The sequence below is a fragment of the Anguilla rostrata genome, chromosome 4 (genome assembly GCF_018555375.3).
Source record: "Anguilla rostrata isolate EN2019 chromosome 4, ASM1855537v3, whole genome shotgun sequence".
NCBI classification, from domain to species: Eukaryota; Metazoa; Chordata; class Actinopteri; order Anguilliformes; family Anguillidae; genus Anguilla; species Anguilla rostrata.
This window is the reverse complement of record NC_057936.1, coordinates 18,162,703-18,182,370: the sequence shown is the minus strand read 5'-3', so window position 1 is coordinate 18,182,370 and position 19,668 is coordinate 18,162,703. Positions and strand designations below refer to the sequence as shown.

General features: G+C 37.0%; 1 protein-coding gene across 2 annotated transcripts in view; it reads left to right on the top strand.

The window, feature by feature from the left end:
- Positions 1–1,199: 1,199 nt before the first annotated feature.
- Positions 1,200–19,668, top strand: part of LOC135252700 (activin receptor type-2B-like) — a 50,615-nt gene continuing 32,146 nt past the window's right edge. For both annotated transcript variants that reach the window (XR_010329460.1, XM_064331082.1), the window contains exon 1: positions 1,200–1,656. Coding sequence is in view for 1 of the 2 variants with exons in the window: in XM_064331082.1 (XP_064187152.1) it covers positions 1,605–1,656 (52 nt within the window). In the remaining variant the exon portion in view is untranslated. The remainder of the gene's footprint in view (positions 1,657–19,668) is intronic.

Genomic DNA, 19,668 nt, shown 5'->3' with positions numbered 1-19,668 from the left:
CACCTTTGGGATGAAGTGGAATGGGTGGTTCACAAGCATGAATGTGTGGCTGGAAAATCTACAGGAACTGCATGATGCAATCAAGTCAGCATGGACCAAAGTTCCAAAAGTATGCTTCCGGCATCTTATCGAATCCATGCCCTGAAGAATCCAAGCTGTTCTGAAGGCAAAAGGGAGTCCTACACGATACTACCAAATACCAAAAAACTGTCAATTTATCAAAAGACATGACTGATAGAAAGTAGCTGTTAATAATTTAAAATCTTGCATTTCACATATAATTTGTATAGTCAGTCTAAATTCTAACTTTTGAGAAAGGCAAATATATAACAAAGGTGAAAAAAATATTAAACTAAAATAGATTTTATGGCAATTTTATATGTCCTTTTCATTACAGTGGAAGGCTATTCTGATAATATTTTTTAGCATGTAACCCCAAACATTACACATTTATTAGTGAAATCAGAAACTTTCAACAAATGTTCAATATTCTGTATTATCATTTGAACTGAGAAACATTGAGTGATAAAATAGCAAAACAGTCCAACTATTGCTTTGTTGTGATATATCTAAATATAAGAAATGGAATGCATTATTAAGCATATATGACAATATATTGCCATCTATTGAAAATATATTTGGAAAGACTCAATATATTCAAATGTATATTTCAATTATCAATATATTGCCGATTTTCAGTAAGCTATACAACAGTTTCTTTTTTGCGTAAGAGTTGCCATATTGTGATATATCTGTGACGTATGGTACAGATAACGGTAATATGATGCAGGATGATGCCTTCTTCAAACTTGAAGCTATCTGTATTGATACGGCTATGTTTGGCAAATTGTTGATATTCGCTGCGTTTATTCACCTGACACGTACGCGCATAGGCTACTCTCAGCATGTACTTTACATTTTCCCACTGTATTTACCACTATATACCTGTGTTTTCTCAATGATTTCCCATTCCAGTGACAAATTCTTAAAACAGCTATAGAGCCTTACGTTTTGATTCTTACGGAGCCGATATATTTATTTGAAGTATTTCACCGTTTCCTGACGACCAGCCTGGGCATATAGCCACAACAATCCCTATACCAACATAACTGCACTCCCCCTACCCTTGCCTCTTTGATTGCATTCCTCTCTTTGTATTTAAACATCCGGGTTTCCCTACTGGCTGTGCTTACTCTCCTCTCAGAAGCCATTTTGGACTCAGTTCAGTTTCTTGCATGTCAATTTCAGACCACTCTCTGGCCATTCAGTGTTTAAGAGTGAAAAAGGTTAACGGGCACGACCGGCAAGGAGGGAAAAACGGGCAATGTTGTAGGCGCTCATTTTTGTTGTACCGATTCAAAATTCTGGAATTGATTCTATCCCAATGGATTTTTTTATATTTTAAAGTTTTTTTTCCACCCGTGCAATTTCGTTGCATTGGGGGGCTATACACACAAAAGCAACGCAAACTCTCGGTGCGGTGGACATCGGAGGCCGTGGGTCACTTTGGCTCGTTGTGGTGTGCCGTTCATCTTCTTAAATGTACGAAAAGGAAAAGCGATTGAAAAGGAGAAAATCTGGTGTTTCTCTGTAATTAAAGGAATATGGTTGCATCCTGGCTGAGTTTTGCACTTCTTTGGGGAACTTTTTATGCAGGTAAGCCCATGTTTATGAATTTATCGTCTGCATTATTTTTTGCGCATTATATCAAGGAAATACAAAAAACTCAAAACGGACTTGGAAACTGGTTTTATGAATAACAAGAGACACTTGATTGCTGTCATAAGTGGCATACATTTTTAAAAAAGTGAATTTTTAGCTATAGAGTCATTTAATGACTAACATTTTATTAGTTGTAACCACACATAACCTAATGAGTGTTGTTTTACTATTATTTGTTACGTTGTAGCTGTATGATATGTATCTCTATACTTCATTTACCTTCTTTTGGTGCCAGTGGTACAATTCACAGTATACCGGCATTTATTGGTTTTATTATTACTATGTACTATTGCTGCTGCGAAATATTAGAAGCCTCGTAATAATAATAATAATAATAATAATAATAATAATAATAATAATAATAATAATAATAATAATACATTTATGTGTAACACTTTAAAGTGCTTTGATATGTGCATTTTTACTATTAGCATCAGAACATATTTTAAAGATGGGTATATTTTGAGAACCCGACCAGTTTTATTTATTTTTTAACGAACGATCGTTTCGTATGTTTTGTAATGACTTTGCTTTTGCTGAACGATGGAAGGTTCACGTCAGTGTTGAAGCTTGTAATTCTGGCACACTGCTGGGAAGTATGACTGTCTTCCAAATGAAATATAAATAAGAAATACGTGTTTTGCGGTTTTACCCGTATTTGTTATTGGGGACAGTAATACAAAACTAAATAATACTATGCATAACAAATCCTATTTGAATATTTCTTTTTGCTTTATTACACACATTTGGATCGCCACGTGCAGCAGAGCAGTACTCCGTAATTTAGCAGATAGGTTTCATTCCAGCATAATGAAGCACGATATGGTGATGCCGTTTGGAATGCTGATGGTGATATTGTTTCTGTTGATAATAATGGGATCTATGCAGTTGTCGCGAAATAATTATTTGTAGGTATTGGTGCCATAGCATTTCATTATTTTGAGCGTTTAGATCGCCATGTGTACAGAAATAATTATTTTAACTGGTACTTAAACTGTCTGTTTTGTTGCCCTTGCGAAATATGTGTGAAATATGCTATGTTATTGGAATCACAAAGACCAATTATTGTATGCGTGGTTATTCCATTAATAAACTGTCGTCATAATCATGTTTATTTTCACTATAAATAATTATTTCACTATGCGTCCTGCACGGCTGCTTTGTTGAGCAGTTCCCTTGTTTTGCCCATCTTGGGGGAGGGGTATTTTGGGGACAGAGGGTGAAAAATCGAAGCTTTTGTGCTCATTTTCATCGCTTCTAAACAAACGCCTCTCAGTTCATTTTTCGCCAAATCCAAGTAAAATGTAGTGCACAGACTAACGTTTAAACTAGATAAAGTGTTTGGAAACCGAACCACACAGTTAGCCTACACTAATGCATCACAGGCGTAACGATGCTTCTGTCTTTTATTTTATTTTCCCCCCAAAAGCGAAAAATAAACATTCAGTTTAAAAGAGTTTTTTTTGCTCTGTATATACGAGTTTGACAGCATCAACAGAAATACGCCTGCCTGCCTGCCTGCCTGTAGTAGGCTATATGCCTACCCAGTATACATGTTTAAAACGATGAACGGTGAAAATGTGCTTTGTTTGTCTTCGTTTGATAGATGATTCAATATTCGAAGTGCCTCGTGAACGTGATTTGAATAATGAATAATATTCTTTAAAATTTGAATGTAAAAACAATATCGTTCGCATACCACATATTGTAAGCCATATTGTCTATTGTCTAATAATGTAGCCTAATAAATTCAGTGTTTCTACTACACAAATGACTAACTTTGGCATACTGAACCTGTATAAATAATACCGAAGCTAACATGTAAAGAAAGCGTATGCAAGACTTCATCCATTCTTTATGGATATATTGGTAACATTGTTGAGTGGCACCATTATCATGATCCTGACAATAGATGCACACCAAAACTCCAATTTAGTTTCTGCTTGAAATGTTATTACATAAGCAAAATATAATAGTACATTTTAAGCGTCCAGATTTGGGCTATATCTGGTATTTGTGCTACGTAATAGGCATCTATTGTTAAAAGCGGACTGACTAGCTGAAAACAGTTAACAAGGAAACATGTTTATACTGCAACTAAAGCAGACACTCTTGTATTGTACAGCCTTTCCATCTGGTAAATTTGGGACATAAGGTAAAAATGTTACTTTTCACCATGTGGAAATTTGCCTTTATTTTAGAAAGGAATGGCAAGAGGTAATATTCAGCTTAGCGCATTTACTAATATAGAGTTTTGATAACACATTTCCCTCTGCTTGTGGCACATTGTTTACATAAATGTTTAATCAGTTACATGGCTGCATATAGGTTACTTGCTGAATGGCAGGGTTCATATTTTGTTGGAGCCTTTATTAAGTCAGAATAGGTAAGGCATGCATTTTCTTTCTGTGAATCAGATCAGATGTGGAGCTGACCTTGTCAGTATTGTGGGCATTGAATTTAGAACTGTAAATGGTTATGCATTCTTGTGAGAATTCCATAAAATTCTTTGAATTGCAGAATTTATTGTATGATGCTCTATCCGAGTACATTTTGTTCTTCCCAGTTTGAGTGTATGGATAGTAAAAAAGGGAAAAGACTCATTCTTCATCCTGATCATTCAGAAGCAATGGAAATACATTTCAGGAAGGGCAAATATAATCATTTCAGCATGGTCATTTATGAATTAATAAGTAAATAAATTAATAAAGAAGGATTTTTAGAGCATAGCCTACTCAGTGATTGGCTTTCATTCATGCCTGTGCAGCTCTCCTTTCGTTTGTCCCCGAATTGCCTCTGACTGCACGGCAGGGGCTGCAGCTCTGGTTGTTGATCATCTCTGACTATGAATCCATGCTTGCGTAAATGGCAGGGTGTGTTTCTGCAGCTGTTGTCAGTGAGGGAGGGATTGGATTGGACGCACTGTTGTAATAGACCTCTAGTCATAGGTCATCTGGGTCAGGAGCAACAATGAATCTTAACGGTGTGCTCTATGTGCTATTGTGGTGAATTCTCAAGTTTAGAGTGAGGTTGGAGGCTGTGATTGCTTGTGGGCTGATATCGTTACTGTTAAACCTTACCCCCCAACCTGGAACTCAGAAAGGGCAAAGTGTGTGCAGTATCTGTTGTATTATAGATGTAGGCTATGTTTTTCTTATGCATTTTGGCCCTATGCTTTCACGAGAATGTGTGTGTGTGTGAGAGAGAGAGAGCGAGAGCGAGAGAGTGGGGGGACTGGGGAGATGGGGGATGGTTTGCCTTCAGCAAGAACAGAAATTTAAAAAGACAGTGTGTATTTTTTTCTCTAACTGATATGTTAAAGGGATAGTTCACTTCCTGGTGTTTAAAATAATATTTCAGTTTTAGTGTATGTTTTTGATATATATTCCCGGACAATTTATGTATGTGGTGAAGGATTTCTTAGGTATTTACAGAGGTTTCTGAGGATCTGCCAGCCTTACAGTGGCTGGCATTGGGGTTCTCGGGGGTTTGTGGTCTCAAGCAAGAAAATACACTTCAAGTTAAAAAAAAGCAGCTTGTACATCAGTATTATGTTTCCAGAGTTTGTATGTGTATTACATTTGGTCTTATTTTTGGTTGGACCTATTTCCAGTAGTGTCTGCAACCTGAGACTGCTGCGTGCAAGCTACCAGCACAATATATAAAAGTAATATTTGCATGTATTACTGTGAATGAATGCTGTAAAATTGATATGTTCATATGTATCACCTGTGGAAATTTATTGATTCCACTTATAAATGTACTAGAAATGTAATCATTAGTAAATGTGGTGCACTGTGTCTGAGCAGCATTGAGCCAAGAAAACAATTCCATAACAACAAGTCAATAATAAAGTTGTGGAAAATAAAAGGCAAATTGGCAATGAGATGCAAGTGCTAAATAAGTTATAAGCAGACAGAAGAGGAAGATTGGCTTATTTGCCATTGTTGATGGTGATCTGGAAAGAATAGATGAACTAGGCCTATGCTTGTTTCGTACTTGATCCATGCAGAAATCTTGGTGCTATGGATACAGTCATATTATATGTGTTTTTGTGTACAAAATAAATGCATGCCATGATTTTGTACCATCAAAAGCTTGGCAGGAACAGTGTTCATTGTTAAATGTAGCTCAAAAGAGTAGCACTTATCTGGGGTGAACTTTGTGACTTCTGAACTTCTCTAATTTTACTTCGCATTTTACTCAACAACTATGATTATTTGAAAAGAGAACAATTTCTGTGTGCACTAAAGTTCCTACTGTGTCATTTTAATAAGGCAGTCCCCAGTTGGATGTCTTACAGAAGAGAACTGGGACACAAGCACGTGAGGACATGGAATCCTCGGGAGGAATTCAGTAACACTTGGTCTAGTTATCTGGATTTTCCAGTCCCTTCCTGGAACCGCATAGAATAAAGAGAAATATATTTTTTTACAGGAACGATATGCATAGAGCTGCTACTTGGAGCAAATGTATTTTCAAGGCTTGTTTTGTGGTAGTCTTCTGTATAATGAAAGCATTCTCTTTGCTGAACCGAATTCTATAAAAGCTCTGAACGACTGCGCGATTGATGCACCACATGCGGGAGCAAGAAATGAAAAGTGAATGCGAAAAGTGTGATACATCATGTGTGCTTCCCACTAACTCAAGTAAAATAAGTAGGCCCCTCTCCTTAAACTTTTATTATAATTTCTCAACTTGCAAATGACGTAATAACACTAACACACTGAGTTTGGGTGGGTGGGGGGGGGATGGTTTGGAAGATGGGTGAGATTTTTGATGAATTTCGTAGTGAAATCGTATAATCCGATTTCAAGAGTTGTAACTTGCTGAAAACAGCCAACTCTACTTTGTTCTGTTGTTTTATAGCATCTTAAACCTGCCTCAGATCTACACAGCTTTTCAGCTGTTCGTAATTTAATATCTTCATAAAACACCTCAATACCTTGCTTGCTTGTGTTATGTGAGTGAATCAGGCTGTTCCCCTACGTGATTAGAAGAAAATTGCTATGGCACGAGATGACAAAGTGAGAGCTCTGAGATTAGTCAACTGTGGATTACTAAACCAACTGGCATGCTTGTTGGTCAAACTAATTAAAGAAAACCAGATAAACAATGATCAGTTTAAAGGAAATATTTGTTATTTCAAGTTTGACTACTGGCATAGCAAGCCAAACACAACAGTTATATCTGATTGACATGTTGCTACCATCATGCCATTCACATGGTCAAATGTTATTTTTATTATTGTTGATACAAACTCCGTTAGGTTGACAATCATGACCTCACTGCTCAGATACATTTTTTGCCGAAGCAGTATGGAATGCAAGGAATGTAAATATATATAGGCTACATGCTAAATGTAGGCTAATTTTTGCCAGAGCTAGATTTGGCAGATGGCAGAGCCAAAGAAATATCCCAACATTTGTGTAGATACCCTTCAGGTATGTATAGGCTAAATAACTACACAACATTCCCTGATTTTGTAATGGAATTACTCATATGATAATTTGATAAATATGATATTTTTCTTTATAGTGATCCATTACATCTATTGTGCACACAGGAAAAAAAAAGTGTATGAAGCACATTTCATATGCCTAGATGCTGGAGTTTATGTCTAAGCCAACTGTGCATCACATTGCAGGACTGCTGTTCACATTCAGCACTGACATGGTCTGGATTTTATACCAAACCGTGGGATCTATGCATGCACTAGAACAGTGGCATAACAAGATAAGACACCCAGCAGCCCCTGGAGTATAAATCTTGCCAACTGAAGTATTAGCCTAAGTCCTATGCTGTGTAGATTATCTTTCTAAATGAATAGGAGTTTAATAATACCTTCATGTTGGTACACTGATGGCATTGGGTTGATAATTAATGTTTAACTAACTGTTCACAGTCCGATTCTTTATGGGGGAAAATAGTGTAGAAATATAAAAAGAAAAGTTTAACAAATAAGGACCGAAATTGTAATGGTGGGAATGTCTATGATTTTTAATAGGTGTCAACACACCGCATAGACAGTTAGTGATATATTAACTGAATATAATCCACATATAAAAATAATATACACCTTGTCCATGTTCACTGTTAAAATACATCAAAGCTTAGTCTATGGACGTTCTGAAGAATGGTCAATAGCCAGCATGTGTCTTTGAATTGCAGGCTGACTATTGTCATTTAACATTTAGCCTATAAAGTTCTTTCAGACATGTAAATTGATTATGACAAGATCACAGAACCACATGACATGCATCAAACTGCAATGTCTCAATGAGTCTTAAATCGCTTTGAAAGGAAGAAAGGTTTCAAGAAGGTTGTGACTCCCAACAAGACAGATTTTAAATAAATATACTAGTATTGAAGAGGAAATCATGGAGATTTACAGAGATCTCTCAAATGGGGATGCATCGGTTATGAGGTTGGCCAATATTGGAAAATAGGTTGCTATTTTAACCTCTGCACTGGGAAGTAAATAAAGCAGGACAAACAACAGTGCTGTAGTTGCACATTTCAGTTATCAGCATTCTTTTGTCAAAAACGAAACATTTGAATTGATGATGAAGCATTGGACCATAGAGAAAGAGCCTGCTGAGGAAAACACACAAAACATGGTGTAAGCAGAATTGCAGTGCTTTGCGGGTGGTAGGTACATTTGCTTTTCTACTATTAAAATTAATATACAAATAGCCTTAAATAGAAAAAAAGATTCTTCTGTCTGTTCTGTTTTCTTAGTGTAAAGATGCCAAATTTGGCTAATCCTCACCTATTTATGTAGTGTTTATGTTGTTTTCTATTTAACATCTAACCCTGGATGTGAGATCACAGAGACTTGGAAAATGGCTTAAGTAAAGCAAGACACAAGCAAGACACTTGTACCATTTACAATGCAAAAGCATTATAACACGCTTTGGTACACACATCTAAGTACAGTACATGACCAAAAGTATCTCGACACCACTTGGTCTGGGGTTGTTTTTCATGGTTTGGGCTATGCCCCTTAGTTCCAGTGAAGGCAAACATTGAGGCCCTTTCCTGTTTTAGCATGACAATGCCTGCAGGCACAGAGCGAGGTCCATTTGGAAATGGTTTTGTGGAGATCAGTGTGCAAGAGCTTGACTGGCCTGTACAGAGCCTTGACCTCAACCCCATCCAACAACTTTGGGATCAATTGGAAAGCCAACTGCGAGCCAGGCATAATCACCCAATCAGTGCCCGACTAAACTAAGGCTCTTCTGGCTGAATGGAAGCAAATAAATGCAGCAATGCTCCAACATCTATTATAAAGCCTTCCCAGAAGAGTGAAAGTTGTAATAGCAGTAAAGGGTGGACAAATTCCATATTAATGCCCATAATTTTGGATGAGATGGATGTCGGGTGTCCGCATACTTTTGGCCCTGTACTGTATGTAATCATACACCCCATATTTCAAGAAAACACCACCTTTTTTCTGTACTCAGTATGTAATCTTTTATTGCTGCCCTCTACTGGATAAAAGAACTGCAGAACAAACAGAATCAACTCGAACAAGCCACAATGGTATAAACGGCATGTGTGGTTGTACACACAGCTATCTCAGAAGGTATACAGGCATTCATTACAAATGAGTGTATATTTCAGAAAGGGATTGTCCAAGACAATAAAGGACCACTGAATCTTGAATGGGACATCTCAAAAGGTGTAGTGTGCCTTGCGGAATGCACTTTACAGTAATGCAGGATAAATGGATATATTGAGTGTAATAATACTAGCCAAATGAACCACCCAGCAGTCCCTAAAATGTATTTTTGCAAGTGATTTACAAATTTCACTTGAAGTTAAGGTTGACAAAAACCATGAATTTGCAGTGATACACATTTTTGGGGTACTGACAGCCATGGCATTATCCAAAAGCAATATTAACAACTTTTTTGCCATATGTTCAGCTAACCATCAGGCAGTTTTGGACAACTTGACTTTTGCACATCATAAGAAAGGGGGGTTTCAAAATATGGAAATTAATGGCAACAAAAAATTACTGTAAAATGAGCTGCAAGAGGTAACGTTAGATGTATGGCTAGACAGGTTAGGTAGACATGTCTTTCTGTTCGGTAGAGTATGTACATAATGTAGCAACACTAGCATGCCACACTCACTGTGCCAGGCAAATTAAAGATAGCATTCGCCGGCTTGTGCCAAACATGGCAAGGCATCTTAAACGACAAAATCATCTTAGTTGTTGATCATACTTCTCGGCCTCATACAAATGGCCTCATCCTATAAATATTATTGCCACCGCTTTCCAACATGATAAGTAGCCAAATCGTCGTTAGAGAAGTACAGTGTGCAGCTTGGAAACCATGGCCATGCATTTTTGTTTATGTGTGACATCTTGAACTCATTTGCACATCAATAGAATTCACACACCACTGTGTCACATAGTTGATAGATGTGCACCTCTTATATAACATGAAAATGTCAAGATTTAAGTTTTCCTTTAGCTTTAAATGTGTTAATTTGTGGATTAAGCAAGTTGAAAGGGGGACATAGGTGAAGATTGTCTCTGACACAAAAAATGCCTTTTTTAACTTTAAAATTTTTTTTTTACCAGCAGCATCAGATGCGAATAGGGTAGAGGATGTTGCACTGTTGGTGGCTTTCATGGTTTTGGAGGTAGCTAACTCCAAGCAGCTCTGAGTTTGATTCACTGCAATCCTTGTTGAATATCCAGCTGATCTGCTTTTAAACATTTCTGTTGCATTGCCTGTCATGAAACAACAGGTTATCATTGAAGCGTGCGTATGCATATATGCATATATGTTTCTTAAGGTAGTGAGGTGACACAGGTAGTTTTACATGTGGTCATGTCCCTTCTACACAGCCCCCAAACTCTGAGATATTATTGAAAATAATGGCACAATTACAATGTCTCTCTCTTCTTTCTCTTCTTGTTCCTCTATGTTGTGGCTGAGTACTGGTCATTTCTGTAGCAGTAACATGTATCATAATAACCACAACATTCAAGCTAGGTCAGAAGCATAGCCACTAGTTTATTTATTGAGCATGAACGGTTGACAGTGAGAAAAAATAAAAAAACATTCCTCAAATGGAATAATTTCTCTTTTCTCTTGGCTTTTCTCCACCCAAACACTTGGCCAGTTATTTTTCTCTGAGTCCTTCCAGCTGATATGTTGGAGGTCATCCATTCATAACAAATGAAAACCATGTTCTGTAAAAACATCAGTCCAGAGTACTTTGAGGGACTCAAAACACCATAGGACATCAATAATATAGGACATAATGCATTGGGAGCTCAAGTACTCCTTAATTACTTTGTGTTTGCCTGCTGAAAATGGCTCCCATAGGCAGTCCCCTTCAGTCCTTGCCTGTCTATTTGGATCCATTCATTGTGGTTGTCGTTGAAAATATAGACTGATATTTATAGTGTGAGTAGTTTACATAACTTTCTGAATTTGGGCCTGCGTGTTGCATATAATTCAGTTCATATATAATAATAATAAATTCATCCACCCTGCTCAGATTGAAATCAGTGTTACGAAGTATTACTGCATAATACATGGAGACCAATCCAAGGTCAATACTGCTGATTATTCTCATCTGCTGAATATTGCTTTTGTTGTTGGTGGCCTGCCGCCCTCCCCCTGTCTGGTCTAGGGCTTTATCCATCTAGCTTTCCTTTGGCTGGATTTTGCTTTCAGATGGAGATGCAACAGATGCTGGTTGATTTTTCTTTTCTTCCCACTCCAGATGGGAGGCGGTAGGGAGTGTTAAGCTTGATTTTGTGGCCTGTCTAGTGACCTCTTCTGTCTCAGGACCCAGCTGTCAAACGTCACTGTGCTCTGATATGGGCAAGAGCAAGTTTTCTCAGTTGTACAAATAAAGAAAGTAAGTTTGTTTTAAATTATTGACAAAACCATATGCCTCTAATCAATATATAATAAATTTGCTTTTTTTGCACCCTTTATTTGAAATGAATCAGTATAAATAAGAAATGTTTTAGTGAAAAAGTTTTAGCACTTGTATGCTTATTAAATAAGACAATACATTGTGCTTTAATTAGAAGTTTTTGACTAAATTTGTCATATAGGCCTACCTGTATTTGCATTTCAGACTTTAGCATTAAGTGCTATTGTTCTGTTTCAAACGGTACTATATCTTCCAAATAACTGAGCCAGCATTTCCCTGTGTTTTAACATTACTTGTACTGCACGATAAGATCATCAGAAATGTGATGATTTCCAGTCTTAAGAGCTAACTGGAATCAAAACTATAAATACTACCCATTTAAATAATTGTGTGCGCAGCTTCTAAATCCTGGAATCCATTGACTCCAAGGATGTGGCGTGCGGTGTGAATTCTGCCTTGCCGTTTTTCATTGCGCAGGAGAGCTAGTGAGCGAGAGAGCGAGCGAGCCTTCCTCCAGCTCCCTGTGCTGAATGACCTCAGATTCCCTCCCTCCTTGAAATTGTTTGGCACACACCAGTAATATCGGAAGCGGAATCATTGGGTGCATGTACGCTATTTTTTCTCCTCCATTATTATTATATATTTTTTTGCACCGTGGTTATGCAGTTGAGTTGCGGTTGGTTTTTTGCCAGCGGCTATAAATAGAATTGTGTAAGAGTTAGCATCTGAATGAGGGGGAGCAACAGAGGAGGAAAAGCCCTTTTTGGCATCCAGCTGGCTGCCTGCCAACAGTCGGCTGAGCACGTCGGCTGAGTGTTTGGAGGTAGCATAGTGCTGTGTGAGGACCTGGCTTTTTGCTCAGAAACAGGCCTGTGAATGAGACGAGCCACTGCACGTTTTCTCATTTTGCTTCCAATTTCAGCTTAATAGAGTATTATGTCAGCAATCTTTTTCATTCTTTGCCCCATGAAAGGAAAGTATTCTACAAGTCTGAATGAGAGTTCGCCAAGCTTCCTCTTTTGAGATGTAAGACCACATTACCATTTCTTTAACTTTTTGAAAAATCTGCCCCAGTAGAATGAAGGCTGTTCTTGTTTGTTGAACCTTGAGAAAACGAACAGAATCAAATCTGTAGTTACATGAGTGACTCATTTACACAAAGTACAAATGTTGAAAAATGTTTTAAAATGAACAGAATAGACTCCAACATTCCTAAAATTGGCAAAAAACCGAATTGTATATCAGAATATTTAAGGCACAGTTAACAGGGGAACTTAAAGGAAAATATGATTCTTATAAAAGAAGACAACATAAAACTACCCCTCCATATTCTAGCAATTGTTTACATCACTGTAGTGTAAAGACTTCCTGTGGGGTATGTTATTGAAAACAAGATTACATTTTAACCTTGGCATCATGTTTGTGGAGCGATCTTGTACTGTGCATGAGCAAATGGGATTCATTGGCTGATACAACCAATGATGTCAATACAAAGCTCTGGATGAAACAGTGATATGTAACATGGTGTCAATTTTCAAAAGTGACTTCATCTGTGTTATAATTATGGCCTTTTTGTCAAGTCACTTATCGAACAGTTATCTCAGTTGCACCACCTTAATCGCGTGTTGATAAAGTTATTACCGGTAGTTAAGCACTGATGGTTGACAGTCAGCAAGGAACCTGATTAGTGATGGGAACTGGCCATGCAGCACATCTAAGCTCATCATTTTGATGCCTAAAGTCTATACCAGTGATAACCACCGTGGTTCCTGGATATTGTCCACATATTCCTTGCATTTTGAACTTGTTGGTGTATTCCTGTTCAATTATCCCATGCAAGTAAAGATGTAAAATAAGCAAACCATATGCAAATAGTTCATAAAGATATTAAAACGAGGGAACAGGTTTGAGTGTATGTCTCTTTTTGCAAATATGTTTTGACATCTAGAACCATGGTTGTGTGATGTCCTTCCTTCAGTATGGTGTTCCAAACAGGACACAGTGCATTCAATTTTGTATGACAATGATCTTGTGTGGCATTTCCTCCAAAAGTACTAGTTTTCTGTTCAGTCCCTAATCGAATCTTGACAATGGCAACTGTGGTTGGCAGTCCCATGAGGGGACACTGCCCATAGTGTCACTTTAGGAGTTAGTGTTTCAGTCAGCAGAGAATTTCCTGCCTCACTGTACAGTAGCCAATCACAGTCTGTGAGTGCCTGCGGTTTACTTTTCTCAGTTGCATTCTCCGTTACTGCGTGCTTAGATTAGATTATCACATCTGGCCATGTAGGCTAATTAAATATAACATGTTCAACTCAACCACAGAAATGAAATGTTAGACAGTAGTTGTTGACAAAAGCTAATAAGAGAATATTTTAATACCGTAGGTTTAAAAAAAAAAAAAAAAACACATATGCATGGCTTCATTCATCTTTGTTATGCAAGCAACAGTTACAGCAGATGAAAACTTCCAACATTGCAATACTCCCAAGGCTTATAAAATGTATAATTTATTTAATTTATTTTTTGATAATGAGAAAGGCCTGATACCACTACAATTACTATGCTTCTGAAAAGCATCCATTATCTCCACAGTTACATGTAATATAATGGCCTGTTTATTAACTTAAGCACTGCATATCAGCAATTTTGCGCAAGACACAATTGTTTGATTTTGTATTAGACTAGAATACAACACTTCAATAACTGCAAGTGTAATTACAAAATGTGCAAAGTTTTACTTTTTTGAAAAATTACTTTATTGTTTGAACATTTATTTGCCATTAGCAACAATAAGAGCCCAGAGAAAATATGAGCATGTGGCCATCTGGGTTGTCAACCTGAATTTCAGTAGTTACCCACAAGGTGTTCCAGTAGGCACTCTTCTGTTCAGTAATCATTCAGCAATCAGTACAGGCATGATTAATTATACACTCAGGAACTAATTATGAGGAGTTCATCAGTGCAAACCAATAAAGTGACACAGTTACGGATCAGTATGGACAAATTAAACATGGACACATATACGACATCAAGACTAATGACAGAGGAAAAACAATATCCTACTGGTACATTGCATCCTGACAGATGAAATTTATTTCCCACATCTTGTAACTTGCCTTTAGACCACATGATGGTAACAAAGATTACAGCCAGAACAGACCAGACCACAGCTTAAAGCCACAAAAACACAAAAAAAAAAACAACCGAGGCAGACACAAGAATGGGTTCTTTGCAACTTCTGTCAAAACGTACAAGGGAAAAGAGATCTTTGAGAGACCTAAATGAAGCCTAAAAAGTGGATTATCCAAAATAGTGCGCATTTTTTGTAAGTATGTGGTAAAGCATTGTCCAAACAGGAAAATAAGACGGAACATCTGAGAGAAACATTTGCAGTCTTAAAATAAGACTGCCTCTTGGGCCTTGCAATTTTAGATAGGGAACTTGGTTACACTGGATTTTATTCAGGGTTTGGAGATAAACACGACTCACTGTTCTGGTACATTAAATGAGCTTAAAGGGGCAGTTCACCCAAAAATGAAAATATATAGGTATATTTCCACTTACCCAGATTAGTATTTACAAATGAATCCCTGTTGATGATCGTGAGTAACTAGTAATTTGGAGAGAGATTTTGCTGTTTAATTTTGAATGTAGCCTATATGAGGCCACATGAAGATGGACCTCTGAGGAAATTTGGTTGCAACCTATATCTAGAAAACTTGTCACCCTTCAGCAAAACTATCTGGATGGACAGACACTACTGTGGATAAATGGAAACATACCCTAATTTCATTTTTGACTGAACTGTCCCTTTAAGGCATTGTTAGCAGACATTAACAGCTTGGTTCTTGAACATTGTGGAACATGGGAAGAGTGAGGAAAGCAGAATATAGAAAACCTGCAATAAGCTTGAGCAATTGATAATTAATGCATATTAACATTGTTACAACAGACAGAACAGTAAATTGTAAATCTGTTAAAATGTTCAGTGAAGTAACATCTTACACCCCCAAAGAATTGGAAAACAAAACATGGTTTAGTCACCCCTCTCATAAATTCATGACGGCTGGACAAGTTTGCTGTTGGGAAAATACCCATGGTTCTTTGGGTCAGTTCTGGGATACAGCTGAAAAATATATTCCCCAGTTTAACACAGAAGGCCAAACGTTTGTCAGTTGTTACAAATTGTGTTGATTCAGAAAGAAGTGTATCCTCTTATGGGCAGGTTCTCACACATCAACGTCAATCCATGAAAGAAAACGTAAGCTAACTGACAGTGAATACATTTTTGTGCACAATTTAGAGCAGTAGACTCTTTCCTTTACTTAAACAGCTAGCTTAATCTTTACAATATTTACACTGTTTTTGTAACACTGTAGAGATTGTTCTGTTTAAATCAACAGTTCCTACGTCCTGTGTATTCTTGGTAGACATTTTAAATTATTGCATTATCTAAGACAGAACACTGAGCTTGATGTGATAAGTGTCAATGCACATAAACATTGTGCCATTATTTTTCTGATGTACCTGATGAAATGTTAATTGAGTGATTAACTGAGATCATTTCTGCAATTAACTCGATGACGTATGGCTTAAATTACAGGCCCTCTTATCCCCGTGATGACACTGAAATACATGCAAAATAACATTTTCTCTGGGGTCTAGCAATAACATAAAATAGTGTCATCAGAAAATTAAATAATGTAGGCTTTCAAGCTCAGGGCTGGTCAAATCCACCATGAAGTGGCCAGAGCAGAATTTGATATATGTGCTATGAATGTGTTTAACCACAAAAAGGTAAAAGGTGACCTCATTCTGTCCTGCAAAATAATTAGGCTGATGCTACATTATGAAGCTTGGTATAAACTTCCAGAGTGTATTTCTCCCACTCTATGGCCCATAGTTTATTCTTATACTATTAAACTTGTAGCAGCACTCACCTTTAATCCCATCCAAAGCAAGTAGAGTCCTTTTAGCTGACCTGTTTTAGTGCACCAGAAAGGCCTAACCTCTTTGACACATGCATCACTACTAACATACTTTCACTTTTCAAAGGGACTGGTGTGCTACAGTATGTCCATTGACCTGTGAACAGGAATAGCAGATCATTTACTCACGTCGTAGGAATTAGAATTTAAGTCTTTTTATTTAGTGCAATAGCCTGTCAAATGATTATCCAACGTTTTATTATAGCAGCTACACAGCAGACATCATTTTGTGAGTTTTACAAGAAAAAAATCCTCTTTGTACTGATCAAATCTGGCATAGAAACCCTTTCAGATTTAGGCCCTACCACATTCTGTGAAAAGTAAACCAGGTTAACTCTAGGGTTGTTGTAGTTTTCGCTGCCATTTAAAACTGGATATCTGGAAAAGGATATTTGGAATATAGGATTATTTTTGGGGAACCACAGACCACATATTTTTATTACCAATTTAAAAAAATGTATATGGCATCAATGTGAGTTGACTCAGGAAGGTAACATAGCCCACCATAATATGATATGTCCTTGTAAATTGCCCTTGACCTTTATGCACCATCTGTGGAGGTTTCGCAATGCTGGCCTTATTCTGTTCCGCCGTATGTGTCTAGTTATTAAAAGAACGAAGGACCAAGAAGTTTTTTATCGCTCCAGTGCCAGTGTCTGAATGTTCCAAAGGTATGTTTGTATTTTGCGTACTGATAAAACCCACTGCACAGACTCCTAGTGGAGTGACAAGCATGCAAACAGTGAGTTATTAGCAACATGCTACACTGTAAAACACACTTCACCGAAGAGCTTTACAGAAAAGCTGACAAAATTTGTTACTTTGTTACTTCAATTTGTTACTTCACTTCAGGCTTTTGAATAAAGCATATTGACTTCTGTATTAAAAGTAATTTTTACATTTTAAAAGGCAGGGCTTTTCTCTATATTTCAGTAAACAAAAATCCTTCATTGCTTGCCAACTCGCATATTTCTGTCTCGTACATTTTGAATATGCATGATTGAGCAAATCTAAATGAGCTCTGGATGCCTGATTGCTTGAATGACAAAAAAAAATGTGCAAAGAAAGGGAAGTGTGGAGCAGATTTCTGCATGGCTGTTTAAATATAGGGCTATCAGTTATCAAAACGGGTTTGTCGTAGAACAATATTTAATAGCCTAATTGCATATAAAGCATATACATTTAATGCAATAATATAGCTTAAATGTGCGTCAGGATATGAATAATATTTTAGTGATTGGTACTGAAATGATAGATTCAGTCTAGATGTGTGAGTTGAGTTCCTGTTATTCTATACTCCATAAGGTTACACTAAGAATCAACTAAGAAGAGACACATCATGTCTTTGGTGATATTGCGTCCATAGCCTTTGCTACATTGCACTGTGAATGTGTTCACTCTTTTTTTCTTATGGTTGAGTGCAGTTTTAAAGGATTTTCTTCGTAATATTCAAGAAAAAAGACTGAAAACAGTAGTATTAGTAATTAAACACATTTTTTTAGTTCATTGTCCAGGCAACTGGATTGAAATTGTGGTTACATTCCCCAGAAGTGACAATAGATTGATTCAGGTGTTTAACCCAGTTATGACCATTCGATTTTAATAAACACTGTTAGATTATTATGACCTGTTCAGCAGACAAGGACAGGGTGGGCGTGTATCCTGTGCTCATTAACATTCATATCTGTAAGCCACGTCATATATAAACCATTCCTCATTGCTAGCTCGGTTAGAACAGTAACCTTACACTACCAGACAAAACGAAAGAAAGCAATATAACCTAGGCTTTATCATTGTATAGTTAAACCTGAAGATCATTCAATGTGTAATAACGTTGTAACACTGAGTTATTGTACACTAGCAAATGATCACTGCAAATACTAACTGTATGGGTTATCGTAATATTTCAGTGCCTGTGGGCCCCGAAAATAAAACCCATTTTCTGGTAGGTCCCTTCTTTTTTGTGAAAAGAAAAAAGCATATTGCTTTCTGAGCATCCAGAGAAGGGACAATGCTTAGGCATTTTCAACTTAGCTTGCCTTACCCACAGAAAAGTGGCAAGACCGTCATTTACATATTACATGTACGAAAGGTTTCACTGGACTTTTCACAGTTAACCCCGCCCACTGAAAACCTGGAATTTGGCCAAAGGGGAAAGAAAGCAAATTTTGGCACTAATTGTTATACATTTTTAATTTATTTTTATCTTTTTGCAATAACCATTTTTAAATCTTTATCGGTCGTTTGTGAATGCCAAAAAGTATTAAAACAACAAATAAGCAAAGAATTCACAGATTTCAGTTTCCTGGACCTTTAGATTATGTGGATAGTTATATTTAAATGTGACATATTCTTTGCACCACTTTCTAGTAATGACTCTTGGTCAAATCAGATGATCTTTATTTCAGCAGTAAAGCATCAGGTGGTGACTAACAAAGCTTGTAGTGAGGGAAAAGAATCCTTGGCAGTCAGTTCACCGTAAACTTTTATATCACTTCGGACATGCCTTTGTGTATTCTTTCTATCCTTGCAGGAAGGACGTGTTGAATCGCCTGTGTTTTCATAATGCATACTTCATCTAATTTAAAACTTTCTTTTTTGAGGTAACAATTTCCCTTGAGTAGCTTTTGCTTGAAAGCAGTTGCTTGATTTGTAAAGCTTTTCATTGTCTTAATTCATCCAGGCTATGGTCAATATTCTACCCTTTAATACTTATGCCTAGGTTCACTCATTGTTGAATATCTGAAGGTTATAGCTAGATGTTTTGTTTAAATTTAAGCCAGAATAATAACTTATCTAAATTATTTAATGCCATCATTTAGAGTACACTGTTGACACTGTGTTTATTCTTGCAAATCCACATCTTTGAGCCATTAGGAAGCTAACCATGTTGGTTGTTCACTTGGTACGGCAGAAGCAGACACTGCCAATCGAATTAAATAAGAATAATCATAAACACCTATATAAAGCAGGCTGACATTTTTATTTTGATTGGTCGCAGAGATTCATCAATTATTCTTCATTACACATTCACGTTAATCTG